The 22,500-nt window shown below is 43.3% G+C and overlaps 2 protein-coding genes across 2 annotated transcripts in view; both read left to right on the top strand.

Annotated features, from left to right (window-relative positions):
• The window catches only part of plekhg2 (pleckstrin homology domain containing, family G (with RhoGef domain) member 2), a 49,096-nt gene extending 42,938 nt beyond the window's left edge, over nt 1-6,158 (top strand). Inside the window, exons 8-14 of the mRNA XM_076082778.1 lie at nt 429-611; nt 712-804; nt 1,117-1,203; nt 4,297-4,330; nt 4,429-4,527; nt 4,736-4,837; nt 5,965-6,158. Coding sequence (XP_075938893.1) covers nt 429-611; nt 712-804; nt 1,117-1,203; nt 4,297-4,330; nt 4,429-4,527; nt 4,736-4,837; nt 5,965-6,158 — 792 coding nt within the window. The remainder of the gene's footprint in view (nt 1-428; nt 612-711; nt 805-1,116; nt 1,204-4,296; nt 4,331-4,428; nt 4,528-4,735; nt 4,838-5,964) is intronic.
• A 301-nt stretch (nt 6,159-6,459) lies between these two features.
• Nucleotides 6,460-18,545, top strand: LOC142939573 (uncharacterized). The gene is made up of 7 exons (XM_076082779.1): nt 6,460-6,513; nt 6,643-6,780; nt 7,143-7,274; nt 7,443-9,384; nt 10,055-10,481; nt 11,195-11,662; nt 13,910-18,545. Exons 1-7 carry the CDS (start codon nt 6,460-6,462, stop codon nt 16,272-16,274), a joined length of 5,526 nt encoding a protein of 1,841 aa, XP_075938894.1. The 3' UTR covers nt 16,275-18,545.
• The last annotated feature ends 3,955 nt before the right edge of the window (nt 18,546-22,500 follow it).

A 22,500-nucleotide genomic window follows, 5' to 3' on the forward strand; every position in this document is an offset into this window, starting at 1 on the left:
TACCCGATACTACAGGTGACACTCTAAATACTACATTCAGTACTACAAATACTACCCGATACTACCGGTGACACTCTAAATACTACATTCAGATGAGACTCTTCTTCTCTCTCTCTGACTCATGAACAAACAGATGAGATGTGAGACGGTTGTTTTTCAAGGCGCTACATAAATAGAGTTATTATAAAGAGCCTTAACAGGATCCTGGCACTCCTCTGGTGCTGCTGGTCTTGGAGTTCCAGGTCTATCGAGAACCATTTCAGAGAGTGATCTTTTAAAAAGGTTTATAAAAATGGAACTTCACACAAAAACTGTAAAAGAACCAGAACATAGAATACCGGTAGAAAACAGCGATCAGGACCTGACTCATCCTCTAGAAGCTTCTCCCTGATCCACCTCTGACCCTGTGACCCTTCACCTCCTCACAGGAGATCGAGTCCCTGCTGGTGAACTGGAGCGGGCCGGACCTCGGCGGGTTCGGAGAGCTGGTTCTGGAAGGTTCCTTCAGGGTCCACAGGGTGAAGAAGGAGAGAGCCTTCTTCCTGTTTGACACCATGCTGCTGATCGCCAAGAAGAGGCTGGAGCAGTTCGTCTACAGCACGCATATATTCGTACGTACTGACGGTCTAGAGACTGACCCCTTGACATGTGGTGTAGTGTTCTTCATCAGTCATCTAACGGGCCCTCCATCTCGTCTCCATGTCTGTCCAGTGCTGTAATCTGCTGCTGGTGGAGACCCTGAAGGACTCTCTCTGCTTCAAAGTGTCCGATCAGACGATTCCCAAACAGCAGCACGTCGTCCAGGTGAGTGATGAAGACTAAAGGTCCGACTCTGGTCCATCAGAGGGTTCAGTCTGAGACTCTGATCCACATGTCTGACTGTTAAACATCTTATTAACATATATATATATATATATATATATATATATATATATATATATATATATATATATATATATATATATATATATATATACATACATATGTATATATATATATATACATGTACATATATGTATATACATATATATATATATATGTACATATATATATATATATATATGTACATATATATAATGTACTCCATGTTGTTCATATTTCATTTCTTTACTGCAGACAAAGAACCAGGAGGAGAAGAGACTTTGGGTTCACTACCTCAAGAGACTGATCGTAGAGAACCATCCTGCTTCTCTACCACAGAAGGTAAGGAGGCAAGGGAAGGAAAGGAGGAAGAAAAAGAAGGAGAGAGAAAGAAAGGTAATGAGGGATGAAGGAAGGAAAGAAGAACAGAAATGATAGAGGTAGGAAGAAAGGCTATAAGGAGGGAAGGAAGATTGTAGTAGTGACTGCTATTAGTAGTAGTAGTACGTAGTAGTGGAACCAGTGGATGGTATTAATAGTAGTAGTACTAGTGTTGATTGTAGTAGTAGTACTAGTAGTAGTACTAGTAGCAGTATTAGTAGTACGTAGTAGTAGTAGTAGTAGTAGTACGTAGTAGTGGAACCAGTGGATGGTATTAATAGTAGTAGTACTAGTGTTGATTGTAGTAGTAGTACTAGTAGTAGTACTAGTAGCAGTATTAGTAGTACGTAGTAGTAGTAGTAGTAGTAGTACGTAGTAGTGGAACCAGTGGATGGTATTAATAGTAGTAGTACTAGTGTTGATTGTAGTAGTAGTAGTAGTAGTAGTAGTGGAACCAGTGGATGGTATTAATAGTAGTAGTACTAGTGTTGATTGTAGTAGTAGTAGCAGTAGTAGTAGTAGTAGTAGTAGTAGTAGTAGTACGTAGTAGTGGAACCAGTGGATGGTATTAATAGTAGTAGTACTAGTGTTGATTGTAGTAGTGACTTGTAGTAGTAGTAGTAGCAGTAGTAGTACTTGTATTATCAGTCACCAGAAGTCTTCTGCTGCCACCTGCTGGTCGTTGACACAAACTGCTCTTAGCACTGAAACACAGTGATGTCATTGTGTACTTATTACACAACGCAGTAAAATACAAAAAACTACACGGTTTGTGATATATTGTAACATGAGGACATGAATCTAGGAACGGGATGATTCTCTCTCAGGTAACTATCAGGTCCACTAACAGAACTCATTCTATAGACTTTAGAGACGAGTTCTGCATCTCAAGGACGTGTTTCTACCGTTCAGAGTTTTAGGATCTTCTCTGGATGCATCTAAAATGACCTTAAATGACCTTAAATGATCTTAAATGACTTAAATATCATTTTAGTATTCTCTAATTTGTTCTTTTTGTTTCATTTTAAATTGTTATGCGTTTTGTTTTTGTGTCGGTAACATTATTTGTGCTGCTGCCTGTTTGGAGCGGGAGCTCTAAAAGGATTTATTAATGAGACTCTACAGGTGAATAGAGTCACAACATGACCTCACAGATATCACCATGAAACTTCACCACTTCATCACTCACATTAAGAGACTCTACAGGTGAATAGGGTCACAACATGAACTCATAGATATCACCATCAAACTTCACCACTTCATCACTCACATTAAGACCATTATCTTTTGTATTACAAGTTTTCTGACATGTTATGTTTAAATATATAAATGAGGCATTATGTAATGGTAACTTTTGGTGAATTTAGTAGAAATCTACAGACGCAAACAAACAAAGTATAAAATAAATGTTTTATTTCCTCTAGTCTGTAAGAAGACGAGTTATCGGAAGAAAAATATCTCAACTATGTCGGTGACATAAAAGATAAATAAATAAATAACAGCAGTATTAATACTGCTATTTATCACAGGGCTCATTTTTTCCCAGCATGCATTATGACAGACCACCAGTCCATCAGAGTAGATGGATGTAGAGGTTTACTTTAAAGTACAACTTTACAAAGACGAGACATGAAGTAAAGCAGACTCTTCTCCTGAAGTGAGACATTTGTCTTCTGTCTCATAGTCCTCGTTATGAAGTGAGACGTTTGTCTTCTGTCTCTCAGTCCTCGTTATGAAGTGAGACGTTTGTCTTCTGTCTCTCAGTCCACGTTATGAAGTGAGACGTTTGTCTTCTGTCTCATAGTCCTCGTTATGAAGTGAGACGTTTGTCTTCTGTCTGTCAGTCCTCGTTATGAAGTGAGACATTTGTCTTCTGTCTCTCAGTCCTCGTTATGAAGTGAGACGTTTGTCTTCTGTCTCTCAGTCCACGTTATGAAGTGAGACGTTTGTCTTCTGTCTCATAGTCCTCGTTATGAAGTGAGACGTTTGTCTTCTGTCTCTCAGTCCACGTTATGAAGTGAGACATTTGTCTTCTGTCTCATAGTCCTCGTTATGAAGTGAGACGTTTGTCTTCTGTCTCTCAGTCCTCGTTATGAAGTGAGACATTTGTCTTCTGTCTCATAGTCCTCGTTATGAAGTGAGACGTTTGTCTTCTGTCTCTCAGTCCTCGTTATGAAGTGAGACGTTTGTCTTCTGTCTCTCAGTCCTCGTTATGAAGTGAGACGTGTGTCTTCTGTCTCTCAATCCACGTTATGAAGTGAGACGTTTGTCTTCTGTCTCTCAGTCCTCGTTATGAAGTGAGACGTTTGTCTTCTGTCTCTCAATCCACGTTATGAAGTGAGACGTTTGTCTTCTGTCTCTCAGTCCTCGTTATGAAGTGAGACGTTTGTCTTCTGTCTCTCAGTCCTCGTTATGAAGTGAGACGTTTGTCTTCTGTCTCATAGTCCTCGTTATGAAGTGAGACGTTTGTCTTCTGTCTCTCAGTCCTCGTTATGAAGTGAGACATTTGTCTTCTGTCTCATAGTCCTCGTTATGAAGTGAGACGTTTGTCTTCTGTCTCTCAGTCCTCGTTATGAAGTGAGACGTTTGTCTTCTGTCTCTCAGTCCACGTTATGAAGTGAGACGTTTGTCTTCTGTCTCTCAGTCCTCGTTATGAAGTGAGACGTTTTTCTTCTGTCTCTCAGTCCTCGTTATGAAGTGAGACGTTTGTCTTCTGTCTCTCAGTCCTCGTTATGAAGTGAGACGTTTGTCTTCTGTCTCATAGTCCTCGTTATGAAGTGAGACGTTTGTCTTCTGTCTCTCAGTCCACGTTATGAAGTGAGACGTTTGTCTTCTGTCTCTCAGTCCTCGTTATGAAGTGAGACGTTTGTCTTCTGTCTCTCAGTCCTCGTTATGAAGTGAGACGTTTGTCTTCTGTCTCTCAGTCCTCGTTATGAAGTGAGACGTTTGTCTTCTGTCTCTCAGTCCTCGTTATGAAGTGAGACATTTGTCTTCTGTCTCTTATGAAGTTCTCCTGAAGTTGAACCCATGTTTTCTGATTCTCATTCTTTCCAGGCGAGACAGGTCCTCGGAGACAACTTCTGTCAATGTGAGTTCACACGTTTATGACTAACGATGCATAAAGTCCATCAGTAGACTCTGAACAGCTGTTTTGTGAACGAGGTGACATCACTTCCTGTGTTCCAGCTCCTCAGTTCGACCAGGTGAACCTGAAGAAGAACTCCGCGTCGCCGCGACCGGACGACGTCCACGGCTTCTACAGAGGACGACGTCAGTCAGGTCAGGGTCAGTCGTCTCCTTCTTCCTCATTAAGAACTACAAACACGTCAAACAGAATCCATAGTAATGTAAAGCACGGAGACATACAGGAATAAATAAAACACACGTGTGTTCAGCCTGGAACATTACATTTACACAGAAACTAAGACCAGAACCAGAGACTCACTGGGTCCAGTTATTCAGCAGGTTTCCTTGTCTCCGTTTGTCCCTCCAGAGCCTCCAGAACTGCTCATGTACACACCGGAGAAGTCCAGGAAGAGTCTGCCGCTGCTGCTGGAGGGAAACCTGCCCTACAGACGGACCAGGAGACAGTCAGGTAGACCACATCGGTCCAGTAAGAGTCCACACGGCCTCTGTGCCCTACAGACGGACCAGGAGACAGTCAGGTAGACCACATCGGTCCAGTAAGAGTCCACACGGCCTCTGTGCCCTACAGACTGACCAGGAGACAGTCAGGTAGACCACCACGGTCCAGTAAGAGTCCACACGGCCTCTGTGCCCTACAGACGGACCAGGAGACAGTCAGGTAGACCACGTCGGTCCAGTAAGAGTCCACACGGCCTCTGTGCCCTACAGACGCCAGTCAGGTAGACCACATCGGTCCAGTAAGAGTCCACATGGCCTCCATCTGTCTACTGCAGAGGACAGTCACCTGCCCAGGAAGCTTCCTCATTAGAGCTGTTTGAATCCTCTAAATGTTAAGGAAAGGTGCTTCAATGCTTCCTTTCCTTTCTCCTTTAGCAGAGGAAACACTGGAGGAGCTAATGCCGACCCACAATTACTTGCAGCGGCAACATTTAAAGCGATGCACCATGAAAACACACAAGTTTAACAATTATACTCATACAGTCATAAAGTAATGGAATTCATGATGAATATGAACAGGCAGTGACATTCCTTTCATTTGAAATGTATTTATTTACTTCAAACAAATAACAAATAAGTTTAAAAAAGGAAATAAGAATATGAAATAAAATGAACAGTAAATAAAGCAAACTGTCAATAAACAAATTATCATAACAACAAGCATCATTAAAATAAAACGAGCTGGCCTGTGATAGATTGTTAAACACCTCCGTCGCCTCATCATTACGTAGTTTAGTCGGATTCTCTCTTTCCTAACTCCTCATGAACTCTCCTTAACATCCCTCCTTGACCTCGTGACGTTTTCCATCGAGCTCAAGGAGAAGTGGTTAGGAAAGGACGTTAGGACGTCATGATTTATTACACTTTTGTATTCTTCAATGACATCCAGATGTTCAGCTGTGTTTCAAAGTTCATGAGATTATGACGTGTCATGACAAGAGAACGGCTCGTGTCTTCTTAAGAGACTTGTTGGCGTTGTGTGGCAATATTCATAATAACGGGATGAAGTGATGACAGTCAGTAACCTGCTGAAACCCTGAGTCAGCAACCCATGTAAAGTCTTTGTTTCTCTTCCAGCTCCGGCGAAAGACATCGAAGCAGCGTTTCATCACAACGGTGAGAACGATGACTCAGCTATTAAAAAAAGAACAAACTCTGCAGCAGCTTTAATCGGCCGTAGGGGCCGCTTTGTGGTAACAGAGTGTAAAGAATGCTGCTCAGTTGAAGAAGCTGGTGTTTGTTATATTAATGTGCTGATATCGTTACGGTAAACAGACCAGCTGACCTTTAAGACAAGAGATCAGAGACATTCTCACATGGATTTACTTCTGTTGTTGTGTGGAGACCGAACAACAATGACATCTGGATAACATCTCTGTCCCTCTGCTCCCACCTCCTCCTCTTCTTCTTCTCTTCTCCCACCAACCGTGGAATCCTGCAGCTCTGAAGGTAAGAGTGTCTCCTACAACGTCACTTTGACAAAAAACTAAATGGCAAAATATCAAGCATGTATTTATATACATTTCCTCCTGGATTACGTTTAGTGTGATGTATATCTCCTGCATAGACAGGATGTTGGGGTGTGACATACCACAGGAATGGATCATTATAGAATCTAGATATGATGTACAGACAAAGCATTTGTACAACTATGGTGCTACAACATGAGCTCACAGTTAAAACATTGAGATACGATGACGTTAACACATTAGCCAGTAAGGTGAAGAAGTGACCGTCGTGGTGTTGTTTCTGCAGCAGACGGGCAGCGATGGCGAGCTGAGCCAGGCAGACGGTCTGGGCTCAGCGGGCAGCAGCAGCACACTGGCGTCCTCCGTCATCGAGGTGGAGGCCGAGAGGACCGAACCACAACTGAGACCCAACCGAGAGGAGGAGGTACTTCACTGATACGGGACTCCTCTGGTTGTATAGAAGTCTATGAGAAAATGACTCTACTTCTCTCTTGATTTATTACCTCAGTAAACATTGTAAACATGAGTTTATGGTCTCAATCTCTAGTTTCAAGTCTTCTTCAATACAGCATGATGTTCATTTAGTACATTATGGTCCATTTAGAGTCAAACAGACCATAAAGCAGGGGATGCTTTAGGGCGGGGCTACACAGTGATTGACAGGTCTCTACCAGAGACGTACACGGCGTCTCAACGTCACTCCTCCTAAGTCCAGATATGGTCACTTCCTGTTCACTGGTTGCAAAGAATTAACAATGTGTTCTTTTCTATTCTATTCCGAATGAGGAGGAAGAGGATGAAGAGGAGTTGACTCCCCTCAGCGCTCCTCCTACGCTGTCAATCACAGAAGAAATCCTGGAGTTCATCAACCAGAGCAGAACCAGAGATGGACTCACCGCCATCCACACTGACACAGCGGTGAGGAAACACTTCATTCTATTCTACATCCACTCAAATATGCCGTCAACCAGATTCACCACCTGATTCACCAATATCACCTTTAGTGTGTCTGTTTGTACAACTACTGCTGCTATTCATGCTAATGTTCACATTAGAGTCACTTTCATTGTCTTACTTTTCTTCCAGGAGCGCGTTCTGGATCAGCCCAAAGAGAGTCAGCCTCCATCCATCCAGACCAACTTCACCTGCCCACTGCCCCCAGTCGCCTGCCCCACCAGTCCAGAACAAAGACCCACAATGCACCAGGAGCAGGAAAAAGCAGAGGCCGAGAATGACGGCACCTTCCAAAGTCAGCCTGGTGACCCTGGAGGGGAAAGCGGTCTTGAAAATGAGAGGACTATGAATGAAGTCCAGGAAATCCAAGATGCAGCAAGTGAAGTGGAGAAGGGAGTGGAGGAGGGTGGAGAGATAGAAGGAGAAGTGTTAGGAAAAGAGGAAGGAGAGGAGGAAACAAGGGATGAAGGAGGAGAGATTATCATCCATGCGTCAGATCTTCATCCCTCCATCTCAGAAGAGGAAGAAAGAAAGAGTTGTCAGTCGCCCAGGGAAGAGGTGATCACTGAAACCACCACTTCCTCCCCAAATCCAGATCCCCCTCCTCACCCATCCCAGAGAGGCCAGCAACGCTCAAGAGGCTCCCACCTCACCAAGCGAGACAAGAAGATCATCGAAAAGATCCGGAGTTACTACGAGGCGGCAGCCGAGGCCGAAGCAGAGGAGAAGGAGGAGGAGGACGAAGACCATGACGACGAACGAGGAGAAGGATTGACACAGACAAGGAGAAACAGTTTCTCACAAATCCCATCCGGCTTAGTGAAGGAGTCGGTATCGCGCTTTGACGTGAGTGGACACCAGGGGGAGCCAGAGAGCGGACGATGCAAGTGTGAAACAACGGAAGCGATCAACAGAGAGGCAGATCCAGAGATCCCTTCCGTCACTTCACTCTCAGCAGATTTAGAGAGTGATGTACAAGCTGAGAAACCGATCAGCTCTTTGGATTTTGATGCAGAAAGTCAAACCTCTACCGAGATTCAGGACAAGGAGACTCCAAACCAATTGAATCTGCAGTCGAGTCCAAACCGTCCCGTTGAAGAAGAGGCTGAGATTCTGGGCGAAGATGGAAAAGTTTGCAAAGGACCATCGGAGGAAGCGCTGGAAGAACAGCAGACGAGTGTTATGGCTACCGGAGAGCCCGGTGGACATTCCCAGCCAGGAGAAGAACCGACTATTACCGAACAGCACAAGTGCACAGACAAACCAATCACAACCAGTGCTGGAAACCCAGTTGTTATGAATGGACATGAACCGAACCCAGCAGGGCTGGCAGAACCAAATGAAAGCCACATTGAACCGCCTACTCCTCTGCCAGCTACAGAGCAGTGTCAAAAAACTGAGGCCAAGGCTCAGTCCACCAAACACAGAGACCTAGAAAGAACCAGCTGGAACCTTGAAGGTCTTCCCAGTCAGATTAAAGTGGGTCGATGGTCCCGCCAATCCAGGATTGTCACCGCCAACCGGGTCTTGTTTGAAGGCATGAGGTCGGACGTAGCCGGTATTGGGTTATTTGAGGCCGGCCCCGTGGTGGACTCCATGCTGATGGAAAACTCAGAGCGCATTCTGAGCAAGGTCCAAACAATGGCCCGCATGTACAGCGCCAAAGCCAGCACCATGAAGGTCCCCCTGCATCAGAAACGGGCCAGCAATGTATGGAACCTATTATGGGACTCAGGTAGACCGTCTGGATACTCAACTCAGACCCAAACCGAAAGCCAGTCAATTCAATCTCAGACTCAAATACAGAACCCGACTAAGTACCGGCAGCAAACACAACACCAAAAGGAAGTCAGTCAATCAGAGACCCACTCAGAGACCAAAGTTCAGAGCCAAACAGTAACCCAAACCGGGCAGCAATCGCAGATCCAAAACAAAAGCCAGCTGTGGAGTCAGACACATTACCAAAGCCAGAACCATACCAAGACTTACAGCCAGTACCAGACCCAAACCACGAGCCGGGAGGACTGGATGATCCAGGAGAGGACGATAAAGAGAGCGGAGAGCCTGACAAACGGTACGTCTTCTAAGTACAACGACTTGATTTCTTGTCGAGTGGACCACAAGATAACTGGATACCATTGCAACCCTTAAGCGTAGTTTATTCTAGAATGTTTTGTTACTTGGCACACTTTTCAGACATAACTGTCACAAATAGTTGGCTGATAAAAACACAATCAACATGTCGAAGGATTTTACAAGGAAGGCCTTAAATGCTTGACAAGCAAATGAAAAGTGAAGCCGATGCTTCACGTGTTAAAGCTGCATTCTCTCTAGTGTCCACCAGGGGGCGACTCCTCTGGTTGTATAGAAGTCTATGAGAAAATGACTCTACTTCTCTCTTGATTTATTACCTCAGTAAACATTGTAAACATGAGTTTATGGTCTCAATCTCTAGTTTCAAGTCTTCTTCAATACAGCATGATGTTCATTTAGTACATTATGGTCCATTTAGAGTCAAACAGACCATAAAGCAGGGGATGCTTTAGGGTGGGGCTACACAGTGATTGACAGGTCTCTGCCAGAGACGTATATGGCGTCTCTACATCACTCCTCCTCAGTCCAGATATGGTCACTTCCTGTTCACTGGTTGCTAAAAAAACAAGATGACGGCCAAAATAACCGTAAGAACAAATTTCTTTCTGATCCATTACTTAGGTGTTTTGCTCTCTATGGTTCTCTTCCAGATTTCCAGGAGACGGTGATGAACCCCTGTGATCCTCTGCTGTCCGGTCATGCGTTTGTCAAAGAGCAGCCGGCGTGTCACCCCCAGACCAACGAAGTCACACTCTCCAGACCCAGATACTTCATCTCTGCTTTAGCCAAAGAAAGAGACTGCAGATCGAGTGACAACCTCCAGACTTCCAGAGAGAATCCGCCCAGCTACAACCGCGGGTTCAACTCCTCTGACTCGTCATCTACTTCTGCAGCGTCCGAACATCACGTCACAACGCAAGCTGAAGATCAGAGCCCATTGACGTCAACCATGAACTTGGATTGTAGCGTCACAGAGTTCAGGGACTTCTGCTCCACGTCGTCCTCGGGGAGAGAAGAAGTCCTGAATCAAAACGGGGAGATTCATTCAGAAGTTGTGGAGAGAGAGAAAAGAGAGAGGTGAGTGGATCATATTGTGGTTTAACGGACTGTTGTCTATTGTGAACCACAGATTAATGACACACTTTAACCATCAGAGTGTGAAATACAGTTTTACTGACCATCATTATAGACCGATATTCATTAAAAATATGATGACTATTATTTCAACAACCACTCTGATACCAACTAAACGTTTAATAAAGCATCTATTTATCTCAGTAATCATTGGTTAAATATGGTTGAAAAAAAGCTTTTTGAAGCGGAGATTAAATCGTATTTGTATCCAAAACAAAATCACAAATTTGTCTCAGAGGGCTTTACAATCCGCACTACATGATAATAATAATAACAATAACTTTATTTATATAGCACCTTTAAAAACAGAGTTTACAAAATGAAATGAAATAAAATAAAATGAAATGAAATGAAATGAAATGAAATAAAATAAAATAAAATAAAATAAAATAAACAAATTGTAATATAACAGAAAAGCGACGACATCACATAAAAGCCAGTCTGTAAAAATGTGTTTTAAGAAGTAATTTAAAACAGCAAGTGATAAATAATTGTCTTGTGATTTTAGAGACTCTCAGGGATCTGAAGTGTCAATTAAAACCCATATTTTGCACCCTGGCTGTCCTTGATGTAGATCATCACGTCGTGTGGTTTTACAGTAGGAATCTAACCCCCTTTGACTTGGACCCTAAAGACTCTGTGTGATTCTCCTGCAGGTATGAGCTGAGTGATGGACGCTCTGCTTCCTCAACATCTGTGGACTTCATCACCCAGCCGGTCGACTCTGAGCCGAGAAGTCTCTCAGCTCTCATCGAACCACAGAGGGAATCCTCCAAAGACAGAGAAGAGACCACCGGACCTACTCTCCACAGAGATGTGTTCACTGTAAACGGAGAGCTGGTGCCTGACCCGGTACCCGTGGTGGATCAGACCCAGAGGGGACCACTTCACCTGGAGGAGGCGGGGCCAAAGCCAGAAGAATCCTCATCACAGACCAGGATGCTTCTGCTCGGTTCGTCCGTGATCTTTACGGAAGAGACGTCTTACTACGGATCCTCGGGAGAACCGGGACGCCTTTCTGCTCACACAGTCACAGAAACCGCAGACTGTCTGCCGACGTTCACCAGCCGGAGGCCGGAGGACCTACCGGCTACTACGGGGAGACGGGCTCTGTCTAACACCTGGTAAGTCTGTGGCAGCTTTTATAGATACTAGAACTCTTATTGGTTCTTTCTGGTTATTTTGTGAGAAAAAAAGACGTTTAATTAAGAAGATAATCAACATTTCTTTGTTATTCTTGTATGTAAACAACTTTCTTGAGCAGCAACACAAGAAGTTATAAAGTCTTTAAAACACATTCTCAGCTAATCAATGATCTCAATGATTATGTTTCATTGATGATCCTGTTCTGATCAAGCTCCGTATGACATCACTAACGTATGACATCACTAACGTATGACATCACTAAAGTTACCTAATCAATATCTCCCACAATTTATTTATTTTTTTCACATATTTTTAAGACATATTTCACTATTTCTTTCAACGTATACTACTAATATTTTCTGATAAATATTTTATAAATTATGTTTATTTACATTAATTGATTAATTTGCACATATTCTGAATTTTTCAGAATTTTCTCACAATTATTTCACTAATAATTTTAGGACATCTTTTGGATATTTTTCACATATTTATTTATGTATGTATTAAGGGGACATCCCTAGAAGCCACTACCCACTTCTTAACAGATGTTTATTATCAGGAAGCAGATGTTTGCAGATTCTCCTAAGTCGATATAAACCTGATCCTGAACCCTGACCTCAGCATGATCCTAACAACCCGACCCTGTGCTGACCAGAGATTAAACCCAGACATGTGCTTTCAATCTCAGCTCCACACGGAGAGACGTCGTCATCTTTTCTCTTGTGATGGAAACCGATCAGGACGTGTTTTAAGGAATGATCCTCAGGGCTCCTCTGACACTTTGTTTGTGCCAGAGATCAATAACTCAATGATGTCACCGTTGAAACGTGTCTTCATCCACAATATTTAAGAGTTTTTTAAAACAACATCAAGGAAACTTTTGTACGAATACATTGTATCTTAGTTATTAAAAAAATCATACAATTCACAGATCTGATCAGCACAAAAGAAAAGGAGCAAATATAACTTTTAGATCTCTGATCATGTTTTTTTTGCACCTGCTACTAATACCCGATCATTGATGGTCATTATTAACAGATACAGATCCTTTGTTGTTTGATTATAGCAGCTGGTCTACGAGGATCCAGATCAAAAATACTAAATGTTATACTTTTACTTTGTTTTAGTGTTTTTTCTTCATAAAAACACACAATATAACTGATAAAGAAATAAAAGATTGGATTTTTATTTATTAAAACAAATCTAGTCATTATTATTTGTAATGATGTATTATAATGTGCTTTGAGCTAGTAACTTACTAGCTCTCCTCCTGTTGGTTAGCCGTTAGCAGTGCTGTTAAAGTTAATAGCTCTCCTCCTGTTGGTTAGCCGTTAGCGGTGCTGCTAACGTTACTAGCTCTCCTCCTGTTGGTTTAAACACTGATTGGTTGTTTACAATGAAACATGATCAGAGACCAGAGACTAGAAACACATGTTCTACTGAGTCAGTAACACTTTATTTACACTGTGATGGTTAACGTTAAACTTTACTTGCAGTGTGATGGTGAACGTTAAACTGTGAGGGGGATCAGTAGGCTACGGATCAGCAACGGTCCGTTACATCATGTAGAGTTATGAAGTGTGTGATAGAACTGTGAGCTCATCAATCCGTTTGTTCCTTGTTAAAGGTTTGGAAGAGTTTTTTTAAATCTGAGGATAAAGAATGTTTTCCAGATGTTAACATCATCTTCTTGCCAGCTCGAGAGTTCAGTCCTCCGTCTCTCTTTCTGCTTTTCCAACTCTCACATGTAGAACAAAACCCAACCAACTACTTTCCATAAACTACGAGGCCCCAGGAATTACTAATTTTTAGTCCATTTCGCATCTTCCACCTCTCAAACTCCCACAGAATTCTCAGCTTCTTCCCGTTTAGAGATTAGTTTACAACATTTCTTGGAACTGAAACTAAATACCAAAGAAAAACTTTGACATTGTTTCTCACAGGAACCGATTCAGATTGTTTTTTTATTCACCCACTGAGATTTAAACAACCGAAGACATTTCGCTCAACCGCAATGTGTCTCGTCAACTAAGAAAGCTTTTGTTTTGGATTTAGCTGCAATGGTTTATGATTCCTCTGTCCTTTCAGTCATTTTTGTCCTAAAAAAACTAAATCTCTACATCTTTCTTGTATTTTCTGGATCTTAACTGTAGTGGTGAAAATTTCACCACTTCAGCTACCGGTCGTTGCTTTAACCATCCTAATCTGTGCTTCTCTGTCAGTTCCAGGGAGCCAAACCACCAGGACTCACGATCCCCCACCACCAGCCGCCCACCTTCCAGACCCTCCTTGGAGAACCTGGTGGAGAGACTGCCCCCAACCGATGCCCCCCCTGGACAGGACTCGGACCTCACCACGGCCCCCTCCTCAGCCTTCAGACCCAGCTTCAGGCACCGCTCCCCCTCCCCTGTTAGAGCCCTCCCTTCATCCTCCTCCTCTTCTGTCCGAGCACCTCCCTGCTCCTCACCGTTCAGGGTTGTTCCAGCATCTTCTCCCACCGCTCAAGACACCTCCCTGAGCAATGTCTCCAGGGCTCTTCCCTGTTTCTCTCCCACTCCATCTTCCTCTGGGAGATCTTCCTCCATGCAAGCAGCTCCTCCTTCCTCACCTACGCCATCATCGTCTTCTTCTTCGCTGCGCTCCTCCCCTGTTGCTCCTTCCTCCTCTGTGTTCACCAGATCCTTAGCCGCCTCCTGTATTAGCCAGTCCATCAGCCAGAGCATGGCGAAAAAGAACAGTGCCCTGCAACAAGCCCCGCCCACAAACCAAAGCCCCGCCTCCGCAGCTTCCTTGCCGTTCTCTCATCTGCGCCGGCGCTCCCCATCACCTACACCTCCTCCGGGTCAGCAGGGCTCCAGCGCGCCCGCGTACGCCCAGCTAGGGTGCACCAAAGATGGGTACCAACATCCCCGGGGTCCCCTGTCCTCTCTCTGGTCCTCTTGTCCTTCTCAGTCTCTCATGCCGTCTCCTTCTCCTCCTCTTCCTCTTTCCCAATGCTCCCCTTCCCCGTCCATGACCCGTCGTCTACCTTCTTCTCCTTCCCCTCGTCCCTCTTTCCTCCACTCCAAAACTGACTCCAACGCAAACAACAACAATAACGTTAGCTTAGCTGCTATAAACCCGGTGATTGGCAACAAGCCACTAGCTAACGGTAGCCCCAACGCCACGGTGACCCCACGAACTCCGGATCCTCTCTGGTCCGGGTCACACAATCGCGTGGCTCGGCCTTTCTCCGCGTCCGAACCCAGCTCACGAGTTCAATCCCCGTCGTCCCAACCCTCTCCGACCCCGGCCTCTTTTACCCGCCTTTGCTCCCCACCTCCCCAACATAATTACACCTCCCCCATGGCGAACAAGCCCCCCCACCCTCGGAGTGCACGAGGCGCGAGTTCCCACAACCCGCTAGGCCTCACTTTGGAGCTGCCCAGGTCAGCGTTCGGGCAGTCCTCTTCGTGTCTCAGCCCTCGGATCCTCTCCCCGCCTCCCATTGGCGTGTCGGTGAACGTTTGGACCAATAACGTGGTGGCGCCTCAACCTAGAAACCCCAAATATGCGTCCTCCTCCTCTACTCCCTCGCCTTCCTTTCCTTCCTCACTAGAATTGCCGACGCTGGAGAACGCTTCTTTCCCCGCTTCTTCTTTGTACCCTCCTGCACCCTCCCAAACCCTCCGGAGGTCTCACTCCTCCTCCATCATGGCCGACAGACCCCCCAGCCCCGCCAGGAGCAACCCCAGTGGAGCTCGCCGTTCTTGGGCCGACGGCAGCAGCAGGTCCCTCGGTTTCAGTGTCAGCGGCCGAGGCCTCTTCGACCGGCATGAGTCCTGTCCGACCAGTCCGAGGAGCGGGTGGTCCTCGTACGGCGGCTCGCCGTCCTGCCTGAGCCCTCGAGCTGGGCTTCGATCCCCGCTCTCGCCCGCCCGGCTCACCCCGGGGACGGGCGCCGCCCTCGGTGGGCAGCACTTCACCAGCGTGCCCTGGCCGGATGTCCGAGAGCTTTCAAACAAATACAGGGAAAGCGATGTCCTCAGTGCCGCTTTCTCCACCGCCTCTTCCTCTCCTCCTCCCCCTCTCTCCTCTCTCCCCCACGCCCTCCTATCCTCTCCGGTGTCATCGGACAGCCAGGCCGAGTGGGGGGACCCGGAGGTTCAGGAGGGGGATTGTCGCAGCCAGCTAATCTGCGCCTACGTTGCCCAACCCTCCTCCTCCTCCTCCTCGTGCAGGCTCCTGTCTGCCTCCCCTTCACCTGCCCCCTACCAGCACCACCACCGCTACCAATCCTCAACGCCTCCTCCACCCTCAATCCCTCCCCCCGAGCCCCCGAGTGCATCCCCGCTACCCTTCGCCCTTTTGTCTCCGACCAAGAACCAGAAGACCAGTTATGCCACCACGGTCAACCTCCAGATCGCTGGAAGCGGCCGGATAACCTCCTTCAGCACCGCCCAAGTTAGCCTGACCCAAACCCTGCAGGGTGGAGCCGGACCGGGGGGGCCAGGGGGACCGGGACCAGGTCAGTCCACCAGGAGAATTAGCATCAATGGACTTTCACACATTCCTTCGACTCTTTCTCAGAACTGTAACAGGATGTGAAAGAAAGACACGAGACCTTTTTTTCTTTTTCGTGGCATTACAAGAGAAAAGAAAAAGGGAATGAAAAAGTAAAAACGGTAGAAGTCGTTGTGTAACTGCTGGTTTCAGTGGACCAGACAAACTTTATGAGGTCACCATGTTGAAAATGATCTTCCTCAAACGGCAAAGCAAGAGAGAATAAGTCCACATCTGAGGGACGTAATGAATGTAGTCTACGTTAACATGAACCTAATATTCTGGCTTTTGATTTTAGTCTGAAAAAGACAATATTCCTGTTAATCTATTTACATAGCTGATGAAAATTAATATTCCTTCAGCCGTTCATATTCAGATTAACGATCGATGCTCTAACACGTCGTTCATCTCTTCTAAACATGTCAATGTGAACATCAGGAGCTAACAGATGTTCTCTCAGCGTGTTCCAGAGGTGGAGGACGTGTTGGACCTCCTTCAGTCCTTCAAACAGCTTCTCTAAAAGATATTTGTTGATATCCAGAAACCTGGCGATCTCCAAGTCCTTCATGATGTTTCTCCTTCTGTTCTTCTGGACATCATCTCTACTCCAGCGCTACTAACTGTTGGCTAGTTGTGTATATACGGCGTACATACATATATATATATACATATATACTGTATATAGACTACACATATATGTGTATACGAGTATATATATATATGTATATGTGTATATATATATGTATACATGTCCAAAGTATGATCCCAGACCCTGAACAATATCAACATGTCACACATGTTTTACTCTGAAGAATAAGAACTAATTCAGAATATATAAACAGAATATGTTTTTTGCATCAAATCCAAAATATTGTCATATTGGGAATAATAGTGGAATATTAATTTGTGCATGTAAAGGTAGTCACGTAGGGTTCAAATATTAACGCTTCTGGAAAGCTGGTTAGAATCAAACACACGACTTCTATCTGCACACAGCTCCTATTTCTCAGTCTGGGTTCATGACCTTTGAATACGATTGTTTTGAAAGATCCTAGTATTGTAAAAAAAAGTAAAGTAAAGAAATTAGTGAGTCAGAGCTGGAACCCTGAATGTCAGCAGGATGTGGTGAGTTCTGGGAGGACGAACTCTAAATCGACTGTTACATCTGAGTTTAATGAGCTGAAGAACGTCCTGTAAACACAGAAGGTCAGAGGTCGCTGCTGTTTGCAGTCACAGATACTTAATGTATTGTTATTATTTCTGTTTTTCCATTTTTCTTTTCATATTCTGTTGAACGTCGTGTCTTTCTGAGGCCAGTGTTTAAAGTTGGTTATTAATAATCCTTTTAACCTTTGTATTCTTCTTCTATTGTGTTGTTTATTTATGAAGTTATTCTCGTTCTCTTTGTTCTTATTATCCCTAAAGTGACGACGTGTTTCAGCTTTGTGCGAAGACGACGCGTCTGGTGAACTCTCTGTGACTTCAGACCAGATGTTCTGTGTCGTTAACGTTTGTTCTCACGTTGATTTCAACTCCTTCTTGTCGTCGGTGTCCTGCAGAAACTTCAGACTGTAGAGAAAGTGAATCAGGTGGAAAATGCTGCGTCAGCGCGTCTTTAATATCAGGATAACAGCTGATGAGTCGTTCATAACGTGACGTTTTATTGGGTCGATAAAAACATTCTCAGATTATTTAAAATTATTTACAAAAACAACAATTCTAAAAAAAAAGATAAGAAAGCAGAAAATAACCCTTAAAATGATTTACATTTAATTTTCACACAGATTTAATTCTCTGTTATAAAATACTTCCAGTGATGGAAAAATGAAAGGAACATTTAAGTGGAGGGAAGTATTTAAAATATGAACTTGTGATGAAGATGGAAATTATATTTTCAAAACTTAAACCCAATTCTTTATATTATTATTATTATTATTATTTAAAATCACATTTTCCTCCCGATTCTGTAAATTCAAAATGAACAAAACAAAAAATAATACTGTAAAATGTTAAGATATTAAAGATAAGAGACATTCCTGTCGGGGCGCCGGAGACAGAGCGGAGAGAACTAAGTGTTGTTTTTGGTAAATATAAAGTAAACGTTGATCCAGAACCCTCGGAGTGAGACGTTGAATAAAGGATGTGGTGCAAAATCAAAATGACGTCTGCTTTTTATTTCAATAAATGTTTATTGGTTTCTTTTGTTGCAGCAGCCTGAAAGTAAAATGCGTTTTTATTGAGTTTTGATGTAACGAACCAACATAAAATGAATCTGAATTGTGAAGTGGAATGAAACAATAAACTTTCTAAAAGCCATTTGTTCATATTTATAATGACCTCTTTAGTTCTCAAGCTTCTAAATGAGATCCAGTCTCACGTCATTAGTTGAATAACGTCCAGCTGTGTGCGAAGCAGGACGGACGTCAGAGGATCTGTTTCACATCAACGCTGTGACAGACGCGCTTCATGGGAGGTGAAGAAAACCAGAGACATTCCTGTCTCCTCTGCTCCGTGACTGGTGTGTTGTGGTGTGTTGTTGTGGTGTGTTGTGTTGTTGTGTGTTGTGTTGTGGTGTTGTGTTGTGTTGTTGTGGTGTTGTGGTGTTGTGTTGTTGTGTTGTGTTGTGGTGTGGTGTTGTGTTGTTGTGGTGTGTTGTGTTGTGGTGTTGTGTTGTTGTGTTGTGTTGTGGTGTGGTGTGGTGTTGTGTTGTTGTGGTGTGTTGTGTTGTGGTGTTGTGTTGTTGTGTTGTGGTGTGGTGTGGTGTTGTTGTGGTGTGTTGTGTTGTGGTGTTGTGGTGTGTTGTGGTGTTGTGTTGTGTTGCCATATTTTATGTTGTAATAATGGATTTAATGTTAAATGTTGCTCCGTTACATCATGTGACACTTAAGATTGCACACTTTACAAGGTTATTTTATTGTCATTAAACAGCAGGCTTCCTCAACGAAATGCACATTTTAGTCTTATTTTACTACATAATAAAATAACTATATTATATGTGGGGGATGAATTTATGAGTTTCACAGCCAGAAGACAGAAGCTGCTCTGAGGTCTGCTGAACACGCTGTTAGTGGGTTTTGTCTGTTAAAGCTGCATTCTCTCTAGTGTCCACCAGGGGGCGACTCCTCTGGTTGTATAGAAGTCTATGAGAAAATGACTCTACTTCTCTCTTGATTTATTACCTCAGTCAACATTGTACACATCTTTGACTATTTTTCTTACATAAACAGGTTTTAATGTAACAGCTCATGAAGCACCAGCGGCGGTAGAACACTTGTTCCACGTGTAGCTACACGTCCGTCCTCTACCATCACTATCTGTGTCTGTGTTTTATAACTGAACTGCTGTGAACCTTATCAGCGAGCTCGTGCTCTGCAGGTATTTAATCTTTTGAGACTCAAGTTTCTGTTTTGGTTTGAATTCGACTTTGATCTCGACTTTGAACCCTGAGTTCTGCAGCTCGTCTCCGGAGCTGCGTGGAGGTGAGACGAGTTTCATTGTTATTACTTTATATTATTACTGTTACTCTCTGTTGTCTCTGGTTTGATGGGAACTCGTGTTGATCGACACAAAACACAAAGATTTACTATTATATCTTTAAAAAAACACAGTTAGTGAAAATATGAGAAATACGGTCGGTACCCCGACCGGAAATTTCCGCCGGGGTACACGCCTCACTTCTGGCAACTTTATTGTACGAAATCTTTTGACGATCGCCACCAAATTTGGCATGAGTCTTCCTAAGACGATGACGCGTCTAAAGAGGGGTTGTTTTTGGAAATCGACCGAGGATAGGCTGAGATCCAGCCACACACACACCCATGCAATGAGAAAATCCTACAGATGACAGCCAAAACTGGCTCTGATGATGTTATGAATATGAATATGATTCCTATTATCTGTATTTGGATGTATTGAATCATATGAGTGATAAAGAAAGTGAAATATATAGTTATATAGTGTATAAAAGTACAATGTAAGAGCTGCAACAGCTGGTTCGAAAATGATGACCTCGCCTGACCCCTTTGTAATAAAAACCTCTTATTATTCACTTTATTCCACTCTAACCATTTTGTAATAACTACTGATCAGTTATGCTATGACTTGGGAAAGTTTTTAGGGATCATACTGCATTATTTCAATAACTTTTTATCACTGAAAGTGCATTTTTTCCAGGCGGAGCTGAATGTTTTCAATTTCAGCTGTGTAATCTCTTATTTTTCTATATTAACCAGTAACATATACACCAATCAATGTATATCAACACATCTCACAAGTGTTACCAGTATTCTAGCATCAAAATTATTAAAATAGACCTTGTAGTTTGGGTAGTGTACTCAAAGGAGTAGGAGTATGCAATTTCCGAGCAGGGGGCTAAAAACAGGCCTAGTAGTTTTAAAGAGCATAAATGACAAACATTCATTAAAGAGCATAAAATTACAATTTCCACAAAAACATTTGCTTTTGCAGATCAGTGGTTCATCGTAAGAGACAGAAATAACGCTGCTCTTTCTCTGAATAATTATAAAAAGATTGAATTCAAAGTAATTATTCTGACACTGTTATCCTCCATTAATCTGAATTATATGTGATGATCGTTTGCGGCAGAATTAAATCTTCAAACGTGAACAAATGAACCAAAACGAGACATTTGGGTGAACAGAAAGAGAAACGCGTCTCCTATCAGCTGATTGAGCGTCTGTTGTTTCAGATGACATCATCGTTACAACAAATAACTTTCCTCGTGTGACTCAAAGATTTCAGCAGCTTCCAGTAAATTTAAATCTCTGCGTGTTTGACTCAAAGGGAGGCACCTTGAGCTGATCCTGGATCAGTGTCGTCCATGTCGTCTGTACTGCTAGCTGCGTAAAGCTATCAGAGAAAGTTACGTACAATTTAAAAACCTTCTAATTGACGCGTCAAACAAACAGGACGTTCAACCAGGAGACCGGTGTTCGAGTCCCGAAGTGTTTGTCTCTGTACGTTTGTTACGATTTTTTATGTTTTACGTTGTTTTAACGTACTTATTTTAAGCCAAACCACGATGTTTTATGCAAAACATTACTGCTTCAATTTTGTTCAAGTCTAAAATGTTTTATCGTGACACGTGGAATGTCGATCTATTTCTACGTATCCTCGTATTATTCGTATGATATCTTATGAAAACGTTTTCCTACGAAAGTCCAGTTCAATTTCATCTCGTTACATGAATAGTCTTTTCAAAATAAACTTCTGTATTCACAGAAAACAAATTAGTTATGTTTAGGAAACAAAACTACTAAGTTAGGTTTAATAAAAGATGGTGAAATACTTCGTTAGTTACGTCCACTTGCAGCCCAAATGATTTAAAGTTCATAATCAGCTGTTTTATTGATGTTCTTCTTCTCTTCTAACAAATAAAACGGTTTAATTCAGACCCCTGATGATTCACGGTGTCACATGAGAGAATCCTGTTGATGTTTAAAGTGTGATGAGTTCAGCTGATGTTCCAACAGTAACTCTACACTAACCTTCTGTTTCTACTGTGAAGTCTGAAGTGTTCAAGGCTGCTTTTATTGTGAAACTCTTGACACTGAAACAGGAAGCGGTTCCTGTTTGAATCTAATCTAGTTTAGTTCTCCGTCTACTAAACTAAATAACACCTGTTAGTGAAGACACTTTCTACAAAGTAAAAGCATCTAGACATTTAGATTCGTCCTCTCGAGACGTGTGACATCCAGCAAGAGAATTGAATGTGTTGATATAAAACATGTTGAATCCACCGAACGCCTATGAATTACAAACTATCAGGTATCTCAGGAATGTCTCTGAGAGCTGAGTGTCGCTGATCTAATCCCTGGAGGAGGAGGAGGAGGAGGAGGAGGAATGGGAGGAGTGAGAACGTGAAAACTGGAGAGAGGAAAGTGACAGAAGGGAGACGAAGAGGACTCTCTGGTGAAAGAAGACTTCTGCTTTCAAACCTCGGTGGAGACGAATTTGGCGGGAAATTGTTCTTCTTCTCCTCCTTATTTGTCCACAGTTCCTCTTCTGCTCCTTATTTGTCCACAGATCCTCCTCTTCCTCTTCTTGGTCCACACTGGGACTGAAGACACAATTTAACACCAAGAAAAGTTTCCGTTTCTTTGGAATTTGTTTGTGCAGCTTTTCTTTTCTTTTCTTTTGTAGTACTCTGGTCCATCTGGAGGATTAACTGAAGGAGTGTGAATAGAGTTTGTTCCTTTTTTAACAACTCGTTCCTGTTGACTCTCTGTTCTGTCATCCAGATCTGTCTTCT

The sequence above is a fragment of the Anarhichas minor genome, unplaced genomic scaffold (genome assembly GCF_050575085.1).
Source record: "Anarhichas minor isolate MPS153535 unplaced genomic scaffold, ASM5057508v1 ptg000102l, whole genome shotgun sequence".
NCBI lineage: Eukaryota > Metazoa > Chordata > Actinopteri > Perciformes > Anarhichadidae > Anarhichas > Anarhichas minor.